The sequence below is a fragment of the Vombatus ursinus genome, unplaced genomic scaffold (genome assembly GCF_900497805.2).
Source record: "Vombatus ursinus unplaced genomic scaffold, bare-nosed wombat genome assembly UNPS02004827.1, whole genome shotgun sequence".
In the NCBI taxonomy this organism is placed as follows: Eukaryota; Metazoa; Chordata; class Mammalia; order Diprotodontia; family Vombatidae; genus Vombatus; species Vombatus ursinus.
In genome coordinates this window covers 1,944,185-1,962,470 of record NW_020944605.1, presented here as the reverse complement: position 1 = coordinate 1,962,470, position 18,286 = coordinate 1,944,185, and the positions used below count along the sequence as shown (strand labels likewise).

General features: G+C 33.3%; 1 protein-coding gene across 1 annotated transcript in view; it reads left to right on the top strand.

Annotated features, from left to right (window-relative positions):
- The window catches only part of DMD (dystrophin), a 2,133,690-nt gene that overhangs the window by 573,676 nt on the left and 1,541,728 nt on the right, over positions 1-18,286 (top strand). Inside the window, exon 15 of the mRNA XM_027841994.1 lies at positions 8,966-9,145. Coding sequence (XP_027697795.1) covers positions 8,966-9,145 — 180 coding nt within the window. The remainder of the gene's footprint in view (positions 1-8,965; positions 9,146-18,286) is intronic.

Below are 18,286 nucleotides of genomic sequence, written 5' to 3'. Positions count from 1 at the left end.
TCTTGAACTTGGGTTGTTAAGATTGTAAAGCTAACTCTCTATCTACTTTGCCATGCTAATTAAAAAATCTTTCCTAAGAGTTAACATATATTTTTGCCACTATAATTTAAACCTTATTCCGTTCCATGCACATGAATAAAATACTTCATTGAATAAGTCACAACATTCTGGAAACTACTCTGTAGATATTTCACAATTTATTGATGGGCTCTGAATGTTTAAAACCATGTTCCTTCCATTCTCAGGAAATAAATGGTTTCATTCATTCAAGTCATTCATGTACCAAGACAGAGAAAAAACCCTGCTTTTGGAAAATTTAATGATTTCCTGCAGAAAATAAAACAAAACAAAAGAAAAATCTACCTTGTGGCTAACCCTTTGGCAGTGAGATTCTGGCTAAACCCCTGAGGTATACCATTCATCACTGGACCCATGCTTGGAGACTTTTCAATATGGCAAACTGTAAGAGCATGGCACACTGCTTCCAGATCTCTAAGACCTATGGCCACCTCCTCTGTCCTGAGCATCAAAGTAAGACTTTCAAGTTTCAATCAAAACTATATTGTGGTATTGAAAGGGTAAAGTAGGAAGTTCTGTTATATTTTGAATTGAAACTCCTGTTACATGTTTAATAGCATTGACATTCTTTCAATCAGTAAAATTATTCTCACAACCCTTGTCATGATTCCTAAGATCTAGCTACATCTTTATCTCCTTACATACATATATGTATGTATATATATGTGTGTGTGTGTGTGTGTGTGTGTGTGTATAACTTTTGTCAAGTAACAATATGAGGAATATAATTCCTTAATTGACTTCTACAAGAGATCTATAACCAGAGGTGTGCTAATATTAAGTCAATCCAGCTCACAAGAGCCAATGATAAATTTTCATTGTTAGTTTTTAATTAGCAAAGGCTTGGAAATTAGCAAAGGCTACAAATCAGTTTGATTTATTGTTTTTATTGTGAATAATGCAGATTAAACTTAAAAGTGTGTCTTATTAAAAAAAAGTTAAACTACACCATATCCCTATACCTCCCCTGTGTCAAATTCTCTTTTATAGAGTAAGAAGTTATCACAATGTTAGAGCCTGGCCTGACAACAATACCCTATTAGTTCAGTTTTGATGTGGGATGAAATAAAGGATTCATAATTCATTGAAAAGTTAAAAAAATAGATATTTACTTTATATAACTCTTTTGTAACAAGGATGCAGTGACCAGTACTTGAGTAGGCACAATCCCTCTCCTCTCCATTTGGAGTTCCTATCAGTTCAAAGGAATAGATGTGGTGACTTTCATAGTCTTCTGTCATCTTAATAAGTTTGAAGGGGACTGACCCTTCATAGGTGGGACTTTTATACCCTTGGTGACCAGGAACCATGCCAATACAGCCATAGGTCACCAGTAAGTTAAGACTAGGGAACACCAGCTTGGGCGTTTGCTGTATTCCAGGCCAATCAAGTCCTGACTTTGTCACCTTTTAGGACAAAGCTTGTCTAATCCACGTTGATTAGAAAGATATAAGGGGGTGGGCAGCTAGGTAGCACAATGGATAGAGCACCGACCCTGAAATTAGGAGGACCTGAGTTCAAATCCGGCCACAGACCAAACACTTGACACTTACTAGCTGTGTGACCCTGGGCAAGTCACTTAACCCCAACTGCCTAAAAAAAAAAAAAAGAAAGGTATAAGGGAAGAACCCTGATATTATTGATTCATATATTGAAAGTGGGAAACTAACCCATGGTCTTTCTTCTTAGTTTTTTTATTTGAAGAGAATGCAGGTAGATGAAAAATGAAGATAAGTAGATAGGTAGATACATGATAGAGCTTTTATTAAGCACTTCCTATATACCCATTGAATCAAAGTGACTTGTTAAGATAGGAATTGTTAATAAGTTAAAAGGTAGGATTTGAAACCAAGTCTGTGAGCTGCAAACCTATTCTTACTTCAACTCTAGTTTGTGCCATTTATATCATGTCAGTAACATTAAAAGGAAAATGAAATTTGCAGCTGAATAAAAGAAGGACTCAAGGTTCTATTTGGAGAGGCAAATAGAGGAGATGATAGAGACAATTTTATTAGCTGTCTTAAGGAAAAAAGAAATATCTTTTCATGGGACTCTAGATTGCCTTGTATTTTAGTGCTGTTGATAAATGTTTGCAAAAAAAAAAAAAGACCACCATGAAAATAGATTAAACATGTGCAGAAAATCTGTTAAAGAGGATAAGAAAGTAGAGAAATTCTACAAAGAACATTCTATGATCTACTAAATGAAATAAATATACATTTTGATATTAAATTACTTCAGTGCAAAGGTAGACAGGAGGGACAGCAGCAAGTACATATAGAGATAGATCTATATCTATATCTAGATACATAATAGATAGACACAGCTTTATATGAAAACATAGTTCAGTGGAAAATTTGAGAGAAGCCAGAGGCTTACAAATCCAATAAATAAAAAAGTATATTGTTTAATTTAAACAATTATTACCTAGGCTTTTTGATAAAAAGGAAAAGTAGATGGAGGAATTGTCATCAATAATGATTATAACAACTTTTCTAAAGAATTTTAACTACATAATGTAATAATAAGTTGATCAAATCACTCTAAATACTTCTCTTAGCCAGCAAAATCTTGTTCTCTTTGCTAAACAGGAAGATATGGCAACCACAGGAAATTCCAATTTCCAAATAAAGTAATTTTTAAGATTTTACAGAGAAAAATAGTGGAAGATTACAAGCAACATCATTTCACAGAAAACCAAAAAGCAGTGGACTAAAAAAAAAGGTTAAAAAAATTTGGAGAGAGTCCAATCAAGCAAAATTATCCCCTGAGAATTTAAGAATGACATGGAAGGAGGAAAATAAAAAAGTAAAAAAAAAAAATGGAAATGACCATTTATTTGGAAGTAGAAAAGGCATTGAATAAAAGAAAAAGGAAAATATCACCTAGACTCAACAAAATATACACAAAAGAGGTCTTTTCAGGAAGCAACACAATTTTAAAAGTACCATTTAATCTATACTTAAATTGTCTGAAATAGAGGAACTTACTAAGAACTTTTAAAGTCTCAAACTTCATTTTTTATGAAAATGACTCATAGAATTAAAAAAAATAATGATCTATATATTTATTTATATTCTCTTTTTTTTACATTTTTATGATAACAATCTACATATACCTCTGTGCAACCTTCAACTTATCAATAAACATCTCTTAATTGCCTAGTATGTGCTAAGCACTGTACTAAATGCTAGGGATATGAAAAGAAGCAAAAGACTTTCCCTCTTTTCCTTGCTGTATATGTATGTGTGTATATATATATATACACACACACACATACATATGCTTATGTGTGTTTGTATATATGTATACATACACACACATATAAACACATACACACACGCATACATACATATATGTATATACACATAAATATATACTAAAATAGGAAATAACAAGGGGAATCGCTAGAATTAAAAGGGGTTGCGAAAGGCTTCCTGTAGATGATGGAATTTAAAGGAGATCAGGGCAGCATGTAGGCAGAGATGAGGAGGGAAAAAATTCCAGACATTTTCAGAGAAAATGCCCTAAGTCAAGAGATGTAGAATCATGATCATAGAACAGCCAGGAGACCAGTGTAGTCCAACAGAGGAGCATGTGTCAGAAACTAAGGTAGAAGAAAACTGGAGAGTGGTTCAGAGAATTTGAAAGTCAAACAGAGGATTTTGTATTTGATCCTGGAGGTGATAGGGACCCCTTGGAGTTTAGTGAGTGAGGGTTACATAGGTAGACCTTTGCTTTATGAAAATTTTGAGTAAGCTCTGAGAAGGAAATAGGCAGGCTTTTATAAATTCTATAGCAGTGTGCATCTTCACAATCACACAATAGATTAAAAGATATAGAAAATACAAGATCTATGTTGACTATTTTCTTTTGATTGGGTAAAGCAGAATATTCTCTTAAAAGTTCTCCAAAAGTTGTCTCCCATGTGAATATCAAATTCATGTGGTATTACTTTAAATATATAACAATGGAGTGAACTTTGATAGCCCTTTGATTATTTACAAGTAATGAGACAGAGAGATGTATACTCTCCAAAATATTTTCACTGTTATGAGTGAGGGAAAAAGTGTTTCCTATAGATGGTGAATCTCTCCAGATATCTGTAGATAAATTGAACTGAAAATCAAGCCTGTTCACCAGGGAGTTGGTAATGCAGGATTAAAGTTCAGGAGAGAGATTAAAACTGGATATACAGATTTGGAAGTCATCTACTTAGAGATGATAATTGCTACCATGGGAGCTAATAACAGCACCACAAGACAGAGAATAGAAATAGATTAACAGAAGACCCAAGACACAGTCTTGGAGGATAACCTCTACTGAGGGCAGAGTCTAGATAATGACACAACCGAGAGGATTGAAGAGTTGTCGTATGGGTAGAAAGAGAGTAAAAAGGGAATAGTGTCTTGAAATACAAAGGAGGAGAGAATATTTAAGAGTAGAGGGTGGTTAACAGTGTCAAAAGATGCTAAAAGGTTAAAAAAGACTAAGAAAAGGGGATTAGATTTGTTATCAAAGATCATTGATAATGTTGAAGAGAACAGTTTCAGGAGAGGAGTAGGAGTGGATGACAGATTGAAAGATGCAGAGAAGAGAATAGGTAAGAATAAGGCAATGTTTGAGGGAAATATTCACAGGACTCTGTAGGAGTTTGGTTTTGTAAAGAAGAAGAGATATTCAATGATAGCTTGAGGGAGTATCAGGTTTCTCTGAAGGCCATGACAGACCCTTTCATGTTTGTAGATGGTAGGTAAAAGGCTAGTGAATTAGAAATGATTGAAGATAACGTGAAGTGGGTATGATCAAAAGAACAAACTCCCAGATGGATGGGAAAAGATAGAATCAAAGGCATGAGTAGAGGTGTTTGCCTTGTCAAAGAGGAAGAATATCCTTCCCTTTGAGACTAGAGCAAAGGAACCTAGAGGGAGGGATGGTGTAAAAGGATACTGAGGTATGGAATAGAGTTAGAAGAGACAGTTGAGAGTGGATGATCTCTATTTTCTCAGTAGGAACTTTTAAAATTCTCTACCACTAATGTTTCAATAGTTTCTCAATATAGATCAAATTTAAATTATGTCACCTTGCCTGTGAACAAAGTGAAAATATGTTTTGTATAAGTCTTGCCACTTGATTGTTTAAGCTAATTAACAGAACTTGACAGCTGGTCCAGAATTTGAGGTAATATTTCCCTGCTGACTAAGGCAGTGAATAAGAATTTAATGTTCATTAAAATAAGTCACAATGCAAGACCCAAAACAGTTACCATCTGTCACCATCTCCTATCACACACATAGCAATATGCAATATGATAACCCTAGGTTTTTTGTTAACCTATGACCTACATAATTTAATTTTAAATAATATTACTATGAACCTTTAAGGTTCTCTCTGCATTCCTCTAAAAAAAAAAGCATACTTCTGGATGGGAGGGAAAGGATTCTTGTTTGTTTTCTCCACTTCTACTTTAATAGTACTGTGAGTATTGGAGGATGTTGGAGTGAAAGTGGATATAATATGTTTCAGTAGCCAATATTGATTTTTTTTTTCTCTTGGTGGGATAATGATTAGACAAGGAACTATACTATTGAGAAGGGGTTTTCCTCATGAGGAGCTATAGGGAAATATTCAGTAGTATGCTCGCTAAGAAGAACAATCTTTGAATTGTTAACATAAAGAGATAATTCCACATGAGTCAGTCGTCTCTCAGGGTCTAACTGCAGGTATGTTCATGATATTGTTGGATCAGTGAGGAACAATACGTGTCATTTGAATTCATGAATGAGTGAATGAATTTCCAAGTAGTCAGTAGAGCAAGCTTCCTGCCTTGACTATTTCAATCCCAGTGCTTGGGATGTGGATGTGTTCTCATGGATTTTAGCTTGAGAATATAATTTTTATTTTATCCTTATAATAATAGCAATATTGATAATAATCATTATTAATAATTAATAGTGTTGATGATTGCCATTTATAAAGCACTTTAAGTTTTACAAAGCATTTTAATACATTATCTCATTTGACATTCATAACAACCTGTGGGGTAGTGAACTACACTTATTTTTGCCCCATTTTTTTTTTTACAAACAAGAGAAAACTGCAACTCAGAGAGGTTGTGTAACTTGTTCCCAAGTCTAATAGATGTAAGATCCAGTATCTTAACGGAGGTCTCTTGACTCTTTATTATGTTGTATCCAGTATTATTTTCACAATAATGTACTATTTCTCATCAGTAAAATGGAGATTTATGTCTGGCTTGCAGGGTTATTTGTGTTAATCACATGAGATAATGCATGTGAAAATATTTTGTAAAGAATAAGTACTATTCTAAGTGTTATTATAATGAATATAATGTAACTTTAAATTAGATATGCAATCTGTATATATAAAAATTTAAAAGGGACTTAACATCTAAGCTAATTTTCTATAATACATTTCAAATGTATATATTTCTTTGTGTATAATTAAGTGCTTAGGTTCATATACATATGTGTATATATGGACATCTCATGGCATTAGTTTAATTTGTCATTAAATCTCTTGGGATCAAAGGTTATATAAGAAAAACTGCTTAGACACTGCTACTTTGCACCCAAATTAGCAATGTGGTAATTTTCCCTAAGCATAATTCTAATGTAGGATGACATTTTTCCTCTTTCTGAAGTATTTTCAATTAATTAAATATGCAATTCGATTAATTTGTATTACCTTCTAACCTAATACTGTTCGTCATTTTTAATCTCTTTAATGTGTGTGGAGTAAAATATGGAAGACTTTTGTGTCTATACTGCCTTGTTACTTGTTTGTGCATGCTTTCAACATTCTGAAAGGGCAAAAATTGTGCTGAGCAAAACAATAAGTCAATATGCTAACATCAAACTATTCCTGCCTTTCCTAGTTTCACATATGCCCAGTACTTTCCATTTGGATTTAAGTAGACTAAATTGTAGATTTCTAGTCTGTTTACTTTCTGGTTAGGGTTGGGAGAGAAGAGTAGGGAAATAGCTCATATATTTTGTAAAAAGAAAATCAGAAAAGAAATTCAAATCCAAGAGAAATATATTCTGCACCTTATAATGTTTAGTAAATATGTTAAGGAACAAGAATGCATTACAAAGTGAAGACAAACAAAGGAAGCAGATTCTGAAGGAAGGCTAAAATTTGACAAGCAACAGTAAGCATTGAAATTCCTACAATGTCATGTACAGTATTGGGCATTGGAGTTACTAAGCTATAAATTCAAAAGTCTCTGCAACAAGGAGCCTACCAAATACTAGTGAGAAACAGTAAGTCCACAGCTAAGTAAAAAACAAAATACATGCAATATAAATACATTCTATTTTGAATAAAGGAAAAGAATACAAAAAGGACCCCAAGAAGGCCCTCCTGTAGGAAGGTTGGTATTTAACCTGAACTTTGAAGGAAATTATCATTGACAATAGAGTTCATTTCTAAAATATAGTTCACTGCTAACCAATATAGGTCTATGTCAAGTTGAGTTACTAATAGGGCAAATACGAGGGGAGTGTTCAATGATTTTTCTTTGTCACTGCAACATTCATTCATTAAAAAAATGACCTATCTGTTTTCCACACAGCACAAGGGAGTGACTAGAGGTAGTACAATGACAATAGGCTAGGGATTAGGCCTGTACCTGTGATTTCGTTAGTATGAGGAAACTCTGGATGAGGAAACTCCCTCCACCAATGTAGATCAATCTGTTTCTTCAACTTAGTGTCTGTATAAGAAGATGGACATCATTTTTCTAGGCAAGTAGTGGTGGTTCAGCGGAGTGGGGGGGCATATATTTATTACCTTCATAATTTGATTATAGCCAGGATTGACATAGAAGAAGGAAAAGAGAGAGATTCAAAGTCACAAAAGCAAGCCTTTCTTTTCTACTATCATAATGTAGTTAATCATAGTAAGACTGCATGCCTGGGGTCTGCAAAAGATATGAAGAAATAACTTAGCATAGAATGTGGCAAATAAAGCAGGGACAGAAAATTTTTCAATCCATTTATTTTAAATTGATTAAACTTTCTGTTGTCTATCAAGAAAATGGAATTAATGCCATTTATCTCCACAGTTCAAAGGGCTGTAGAAAGCGTGTATGTTGGGGGGAAATAGGAAAGCACACTAAAAGCCTAAATAGGTTTGTCATGATCAATTATTTACTTTTGTTTCGTCATATTATTGTCTCATAAGCACGGTGCTTGGAACATAGTGGTATTTAAATTCTTTTTCCATTCACTTCCATTATAACCTCAGCAGTAGATGATAATTATTCAAATAGCCATTGCAGTGACTTTATTGGTAATGTTACAGCCAGGTCCTGATTAGTGCAAATGATGAATCCTCTGAAGTGGTTGCATTATTTGATTTTGCAGTGCATACTTACATTTTACTGGAACAAATGACCATACTTTACATAATTATAACTTAGGTAAGTGCAATTTTGAATATATGTGATCACATCAGGTGATTCATTACCTAGATGTAACTTTCATTTATATTGTGAATTAAAGTTTTCAAAGACCGTCTCCCCAAAAATCCATTGGGATAGAAGGTGTATATATTATTATCTTCATTTTACAAATGAAAAAAATGAGGTTCAGTAAGGTTGAATCACTTCCCTATGGCCACAGAGTAATAAAATACAACAACCTGAATTTGTCTTTATGACTTCTGATTACATGGTCATTGCACTGCTTATATATTTATAAGCATATACATGATATATGAGCTTTTTTTTCTTGTAATGTACTTAGCTTAACCAAAATAAGAATGTGTAAAAGCACTCTGAAAAACATGAATTATATAAATACACTATTAAAATTATTATTGGCACTGTTATGTAACCTAATTAATATTTATTTTTAAGCAGATTTTAAAAGGAGAGCTAGAAATGAAGAAACAAACAATGGACAAACTTTGTTCACTCAGCCAGGATCTCCTCTCAGCTTTGAAGAACAAGACAGTAGCTCAAAAGATGGAAGCATGGCTGGAAAATTTTGCCCAACGTTGGGATAATCTGATCCAAAAACTTGAAAAGAGTTCTGTGCAGGTAAGCCATTATAATTATCACACCATAGATCATGATTTCTTAACCAGTGGTTTGTTAATTAAATTTGTTTTTATAACTATATTTTTAATCTTATATATAAGGTGTCCTTTAAAGTCTTGGTGTATTTTTAAGCTTAGGAACAGCCTGTATTTTAATATAAACATATTAAAATATCATTCTGATAAAGGATTCATAGGCTTTAACAGACCCACAAAGGGTTTAAGAACCCCTACCACAGATTATCTTTTTTTTTTTTGGTGAGGCAATTGGGGTTAAGTGACTTGCCCAGAGTCACACAGCTAGGAGGTATTGTGTGTCTGAGTCTGGATTTGAACTGAGGTCCTCCTGACTCCAGGGCCAGTGCTGTATCCACTGTACCACCTAGCTGCCCCTACCACAAATTATCTAAGAGACTTTCATATCTCTCATTGTTCAAATAGTGCTCTTGGCTAGAATAAAATGCTAACATTTAACCACTGTTGTCAATTTCAGTTGATGAGAACTTTGATTTCTGTCTTGTCTTTCCATAGCAGCAGATGGTTGCGTTGTTGACAGAGAACAGGGTCAGAGAGGAGAGATGGAGGCGGAAAGCTGGCTACTCACATGAGTTACTGGCAGTCTCCTCCTGCCCAATTGTTAGGAGTGATGATTAGTTAGGTATTTGAAAAGGAAGTACAGTGTTCTAAGCTGGTAGCCCAGGAGGTGTGGGCTGGCTATTACACCACAGTCTAACATCAGTGCTTCGACTTCAGGACTCTTTTAAATCCCCATCTGCCACAACTCTCTAAACACTGTGGATGTTGCAGATGTAAAATTTACACCTCTGATTTTAGGCTCAATTGGTCCCCTTAAGACAAGAAGGAAAAGGAATGTTACTAGAATTGTGGGTAGGTCTTCTACTGAGATTGTATGGAAAGATGTGGACAAAAATCACACAGAATGAAAAGATATGGAAGGGTGATAGAGATAAAGAAAGTGTACGCACTGGTGAAATCACAGACCTATCATAGTATTAGAGTAAATGTTCTTGTACAATTCATATTTATACTTCATCTATATGCATAGATAATACTTTAAGATTAAGGAAAGGCATAAGAGTATTGAAGAAAAGAAGGTTTGTTTTGGCCTTATAACACTCTCCTATAGGTCTACAAACTCCAAAAGAACACCAAAGTAGCTCTGATGTGGATGGACTGTCCCTTAGTATACTTAAGCTAGTAACTCAAACATTTTACAGCATATGCTAAATATCCATGTTTGAAATAAAATAAGACTTGATCTGAGAAAATGTGGTTTTAAGTTATTAAAGCTTAAAACTTCACTGAGACTTTTGGGACACCCTTATAATAATGATATAGGCCTTTTAACCAAAAATAAAAATTTAAAAATCTCATTACTTTACAGCCATAAGACATTCTTCCCTTGGTTTATCAATTTAAATTTTCCCTCTTTCCCTCTTTTTGATGCACTTGTCTCTTACTACTACCACCTCCTCCCTCCCCCTCCCTCTACCACACTATAAGGGTGTCCCAAAAGCCTCAATGGAATTTTAAGCTTTAATAACCTAAAGCCACATTTTTTCCAGATGAAGTCTTATTTTATCTTAAATACTGTAAAAGAAGAATTTTGTCACATTCTCATTTTTTAGGGAATCACTTCTGTTACTTAGCTCAAGGTATCTTTTATTCTTGGTAAGCTTTATTAACTTAAAAATCACTGAGACTTTGGGCCATTCATTGGAACTTATCAAAATAATATTTATCTGAGATATAAAATATAATTACTTATGTTATGATGTGATGAAAAGGCCATTGGATTTGTAAGTAGGAAAAACCAGGTCTCACTTTCCAGCCATGTGGCCATTGGGCAAATTCCTTCACCTAGCCTCAGTTTCCTCACATGTACAATAGCAATGATAGTTACACTGAACATCTCAGGGTTATTTTGAGGAAGCTGCTTTGTGGATCTTAAATTGCCTTAAATATGTTTTAATTAGGAAAATATCATTAAATTTGAAAAAAAAACTATAAAAATAAATTATATTTAGCCAAGGGAAAGAAAAATGGGAGTCAGTAAAGCTCATTTTTCAAACTCCAAAGTTTTTTGGTCCAAAAAGTCTTTCAAAGAAAATAGATTTTCAGTTTTCCTCCCTAAAATTTATAGTGGATAGAGAATGTGTTTTCTAATAGCTTACATATAACATACCTGTTAGTGTTTTGTGTTATACCTCTCCTCTATGTTTTGTTAAATAAAAAAAATTATGAAAGTGTTTTATGGATCTTAAAATCTTTAAGTGAATGAACATTGTCATTGTCATCTATTAGCAAAAGATCAATATTCTATTTGAAGGCAAGGATTGTTTTGTTTTGCTTTGTTTTGTTTTGTCTCTGCATGCCCAGGTCCCAGGGCAGTGACTGATATAAGAGATATTTAAGAAATGCTTGTTAATGGGTTGATTAATTTTTTACTAATAAAAGGAAAAGAATAGGTTACTTTTTAGTTTATTTGTTATAATTAGTATTTTCTTTATATTGAACAAACACAACAATTCAGAACAAGTCAATCTTCATTTCTGTCATTAACATAATCTAAGATTAAAAAAAAACAGGTTGGAAGACAAGTTAGTTCCTTGCCATTTATAAATAAAACTATATACATATTGACACTCCTGTAGCTATCTACCACAAAACTTTAGTTAAACAACACTGAACTAAACTTCTAATTAATTGACATTTTTTAAGGATGGAATTCCAAACCAGAGACAGCCAAGAAGATATAAGTTCTATATTCAAAAGCTGGCAGCTTTTTAGATCCTTCAAACAACAAAATATTTTCAAGTCACTTTGAAAGATTTTATATATTTAAGTAAGAGCCAAGAATTCAACTTTTATTAAAAAGCTTTTACTGAGAAAAGTGAGAAAACCAACTGCAGACAGACAATGGAAAACTCATCCTCTCCTTTGCAGTCCTAGACCCGAGGTGCTGGATTTTCAATCAGAGGACCAGGGTCTCACTGCTGCTTCTTCTACAGACAGTTTGTGTAAACTTGGGCAAGTCACTTGACTTTTAGGTTCAGTTGCCTGATGTGCAAAAAAGAGTGGGACCTACTAGATGACATCTCTCTAAGGTCTCTTCCAGTTCTAAATCCTATTGCATTTCCTATGATAAGGTTTTATTTAATCTTAAATGTACATATTTAGGATATACTGCCAGAAACTGTTTTGTCATGTTCTTATTTTTAGGAGATTCCTTATGTTACTTTTCTCTGGGAATTTTGCATTCCTATTCTTACATTAACCCTAATTTGAAATGTAATGATTCCTAACTCTTCTTAAATTTAGGATGCAATTGCTTTAGCACTTTCTTGATTAGTTTATTTTACAAATAACACTAAGAATTTCAATTGGTAATATTTTTCATCAATACTGAAAACATTCTAAATAGAACTATTTTACTTTTGAATATTAGTTTACCTTACAATTAGATTTCCCAAATTCAAAGCTTAAATATTAAAAATTTGTGTTTTTAGGTTCCTTTATCTTCACATAGAATAGTCGACATTTTCCTGTTTGTGGTTTAGGGTGTTTCTTTTTAAATTAAATAGTCTGGTTGTGTTCCTACTTTAAATATGTTCCTTCCATGTAGGAGATCATTTTGTTCATCTTTTCATTCATTTTCTTTTTATCCTCATTTGCTAGAACAATTCCTGGCACCAGTAGGTACTTATTAAATATTTGTCGATTGATTAAATAAAGCTGGGGTTTTGTGTAAATTGCATGAAGTTATTATCTAAAACAACTTTGAGGTGCTCAATATATTTGATTTCAGCACTTAAGAATGTATATGTGTGTATCACATAGTGCTAAAATTTCAAATTCATTCTATTATTTGCTCCAGGGCTTCTTAAACTTTTTTCCACTTGTGGCCTCTTTTAGGGTTTCAGCAGCCTTAGGTGGTGTGTGGCCTGAGGGCATGCACGGTGCAAAGTGCACCTGCTTTGTGTACAGAACCAAGGCTGCAGTGAAATTGTCAGATAAAATGGGCAAACGCTGCCAGAAACATGCCAGATTGATTGCGCATTTGATTTTTAATTAATTTTTTATTGTTGCGCATTCAGAAATCTTTTACTGTTGCCAAATTTTTCATGACCCCATATGAGGTCACCACATACAGTTTAAGAAGTGCTGATTAACCTCACTCCTTTCCTCTCTCTCTCTCTCTCTCTTTCCCTCCCTCTCTCTGTGTTCAGACTTGTGCTTATAGGTATAGGGAATACACAATGAGGAAACTTCTACTAATCATATTTTACCTGTTCTCCAAATTGTGGTCCCCAAGAGTAGCCTGGGACACTGAGAGGTGAAATGTTTTACCTAGGGTCACACATGTGTCAGAGGCCAAATTGAACTGTAGTCTTCCAAAATCCTAGTATGCTGTTCAGTCTACTACATTGCCACAGCATTTTTTTTTAAACCTGTATACATTTTCCCTTTGTAATGTCTTCTAATTTTCAATTGATTTAAGTAAGGAAATTCTAGTCTTATGAGGAAGCATTTCTTTTCATCTATTTATTTATAGTTCTTCCCCAGTTCCCTATGTTAGTGGAAAAGTGTCTGACTCTTGCACTTGCAAACCCTTATTCATTTTAAAAATGACAAAGAAATCTCCCACAATATTGCATCAATTTTCATTTCCTCCTACCATTGATTTTCCTAATTTATTCTTATTAATTTAAAAATGTTGGATTTCCTTTAACTAATATGGACTGAGATAGGTATAAATATAGATGTATAGAGTTACATATATGTATATCTATATATTACAAGTATCAGAGAAAGCTTAAATATAGATAGCTACATATTGCAGAATCTCAGATTACAAAGGTGAGTTCAATGTTAAATTTCTTTGGGTTCTTAATGAACTATAATTGGATTGGTACAACATAATTCCAGATGAAATGCACATGGAAAATTTCAAAATGTAATCATATTGACAATATTAGGATGGAGTCTGTTGTCATGGTACACACATGAAAATGATCTATCATCAATAACTTCTGTTTAGGCATGTGCACGTTGATATACACACACATATACAAAAAATCCCTTCTGCATCTTTTTTAAATCACCAACTTGACATTCCTAATAATATTTTATCAGCTTGCTAACAATTGGGCTTAAAACTTGAGATGATATTATTACACATTTAAAATGCATAAAGATGTAGTTGGTAGATTTATTTACATCTCTGAGCAATAGCAAGGGTTGATGTGCTATACAAGAAGAAAGCTGGGGTTAAAGATCATGTTTCACAAAGCAAATTGGGTCATCAATCAGAAGCTACAACATGTTTCCTCTCCCACAAATATGTAGAAACTAGCAGAGCTATCGTGGCATAAAAACCTGTGCTGAAGTTCAGGATGGTTGCTAACTCCATTTTAATATTCTTTTGTGTTTAGAAAGCCATGCAGTTTCTTTAAACATCACGAATCACAAAAGAGATGTTTAGGAGATGCTTATATTTGTGCATAGGAGATACTTTATAAGTGTTTGTTGAATTATATTGAACTTGGGTTCATAACTAGAACTAGCAGCCAGAAAATACCCTGCAGATGCAACGTATCCCTTATCCTCTTCCTGAAGGACAACTCTCTCCATTGACTAAGGGATGTTTATTCTGCAGAATTCTTGGCCTTGAAATTTGCTGCATAATATTCACAATTTTAACATCTCCTTAACCCAATCTATAAGTTGGTGCAGGGAGAATTATGGGCCACTTTGACTTTAAAAGTTGGGGAATAGTCAGCCTCAATTAATTGCATCTCTGTCAGTCACAATTCTACTCCACAGGCAATCAAGATGCATCCCTGACTTAAGCAGGAATGAGGAAGATTATAATTTTGTACTTTGTAGAAGAACTCATGTTTCTACTGATTTTTTATTTAGTTTATCACTAGTAGATAATGAATCTATCATTGTAATGCTGGGTGTTGCAACTTTATGATGTTTTAATTATATACTAATTATGACTGAAGTATAATCATTTCAGGAGTCAATCTCCTTTGAAGAAAGGATCCTTAGACAGAAGAATTTTATTAGCATTGTCATCATCTTTTCACAGCTTCTGAGATTAAGATATTGCTGTGATATTTAGAATTACTTTATTACCAGTTCCAAAGCTTCAATGTAAGAATTTAACCCAAGCAGAAACATGCAAACAAATCATAGACGTTTGAAGCAGAAAACAACCTTTGGGATTATCTTACCTGAATTCTTTATCCATTTCATAGATAAAGAAAATGTGGTTCAAAGCATGTGAGAGACTTGCTCAAAAATACTCATCTAGTTAATAGTGGAGCTAATACTCAGTGTTCCTTTATATTTTAACAATAACTAAATTTAATGTTGTTTACAGCACTGAAATTAAACGTAGTTATGTTTTTGATGCGTATGGTCAACTATCAATTATTTCTTTTACTTAAGGCCAGTAAAACCATAGATAACAGAACTTTTCTACAGAACTTGTATAATATAACTTTAGTTCAGTTTTATAATTTCAAGAATTTGTATCTCTATCAGATTAGATGTTTTCTTAAATAGAGAATGCTCTTCTATTCAGAATTATATACAAATGAGTTTGCATACATTGATCCCCTAATCAAAGTCTCAGAGTTGGAATAAACCTTAGTGGCCATCTAGTCCATCTCATACTTGACAAATAATCTCCTCTACAACCTACCTGAGAAAAAGAGAAGCCTATCCCAGTAAAAAGAAATAATTGTAATTGTTAGCAAATCTCTCTTTAATATCAAGCCTAAAACCACTTCTATCTTCCAGCTATTTCTACTCATTTTTCCTTCTGAGGCCAAAGTCAAATTCCTTTTCCATTTGATAGTTCTTCAGGCACTTAACGATAGCTATTCTGTCCCCTTTAAGTCTTTTCTGGGTTAAATATCTACAGTTTTTTCAATTATTTTTAATATAAAATAATTTAGAGGCCTGTCTCTATCATGGTCACTCTTCCCTGGATCATCTTCAGCTTCTCAATATCCTTTCTAAAATACAATACCCACTACAGAACATAGGATTCTAGATATGATCTGACCAGATCAGAGTACAGAGGGACTATTATATCTATAGTCCTGGACACTATGCCTCTTTTAGTACTATCTAAATTTACATTAATTTTTTTTAAATTTCCCATCCCATAGCACTGTTAACTGATATTGAGCTTACAGTTTATCCATTTTTCTTTTTCAGAGAAATTGTGTCTACTTAATGTCTTCCGCATTTCATAGTCATGAAATTGTTTTTGTGAACAAAAGTGTAAGATTTTAGACTTATCTTTATCAAATTTCATCAAAATAGATTTCAGCCAATGTTCTGCTCTTCTAAGATAATTTTTTTTAAATTCTTGACTGTGTCATTCATTGTATTAGCAATACTCCTCAACTTTGTTCCATCTTCAAATTAGAAAAGCTTGACGCTATACCTTTATACAACAAAAATGTTAACTAAGGAGCAAGATAACTCCCACCACCACCATCACTGGAGATCTCCTTCCAAAATAATATAGAACCATAAAAGGCTACTCTTGGGTCTTGAGTCTGACCATTCAAACACCTAAATATACTGTCACATAACCCATGTCTGTCCATCTTGTCCAACAAATATAGAATGGGAAATTTTGCCAACTATTTGTGACAATCTGGATAAACTCTATCTATTTCATTCTCCTGGGCTAAAACATCTTAAAGAAACAAAAAACAGGATTAGCATTATAAAAAATGCCCTTAACAAAATATTTTTGTTTTATTTTTGGTTAAATTTGCAATTATTTCATACTATTATAGATATTCAATGACATAAGAAAGTAAGTCAAGTATATGAGGTGACCATCTGCATTAAATACTTTAATTCTTTTTTTTTTACCTTCCTTAAATTTTTAAAGTTCTATTCATGGTACCTGTATTTTGTCATTATATGGCAGGAGAAATTGGTTCTTTTCCATTTTTGCCTATCATATAGAAGTTTAGCAAATTTTGATCCTAGAAACATTTGAACATAATCATTAATTTATAACAGAGAAGTTTATCCTTCCTACCACCTTTTGAATTACAGTCAGTCTTGCAACACTGGTATTATGGAGCATGAATATCAGCCCAGTAACATTTCCAGGTGATAATTTGAGAGATATATTACCCACAGATTTGAGCACAGGATCTGTGATTTGACACACAAATGCAATAGCAAGTTACTTTTAATTAGCTTTTAATATAATTTTAAGCTATTTTGTATTCTTTCAATTATAAAATTTAGCTGCTTCTTAAAATGCTATTTTAAAAGTGGAAGACAGATGATTTGCTTTCCAAAAAATTTTATTTACATTATTAATTTTAAAATTCCATGACATACAATAATAATTACACTATTGCTTCAAAAGCAAATTTATTTAAAAGAAACTTTCCATCATTAAAATGTGATAATTTAACAAAAAAAACCTGGAGATATTTAACTAAAACAAAAGTTGTTTTATCATTGGAAAAGATAGCGCAAGCACTTCTCCCATATCTTTTTTATTTACTATACTGTAAGTTCCTAATTTGTGCACAAATTGTCTTCTAAACATTTTGTAAGTCAATTGAAGTTAATCACTAAATCCTCTTTGGATACCTCATTGGTATGGGGAGTTGACTTTGGATTTCTCTAAGAGAAAGCAACATTTTTGGAATTGCTACCACACTAGAAAGGCCCGCTAATAAAGTGTAGGTCTGTCATCCTGGGACCAGACTAATTAAGTTTGAAGAGGCTCATCATCAGTTTGCCCACAGGGTGATAAAGTTTTTGTTCACAAGAACTCTAGAATCATCTGCTAAGTTTTTAGAAGAGTTACAATTTGTGTCAGATAGGGGCCTTCTGTGCTGAAAAAATTGGAAAGCCTTGCAGTATTGAATTCAGTACCTTACCTATAATGCTGTATTACCATAAAGAAGCCCAAGAACTAAGTAGAGCTCTAAGAGAGGGCAATTGATTGCAGTAGTAGTTAACCTCAGAAACTGGCTCATCTATTTTCTTTTCCATTCTCACCAACTGTATATTCCAACCAGGTTTGCTTTCTTCCAACTAAAACAAATACTATTCTTTT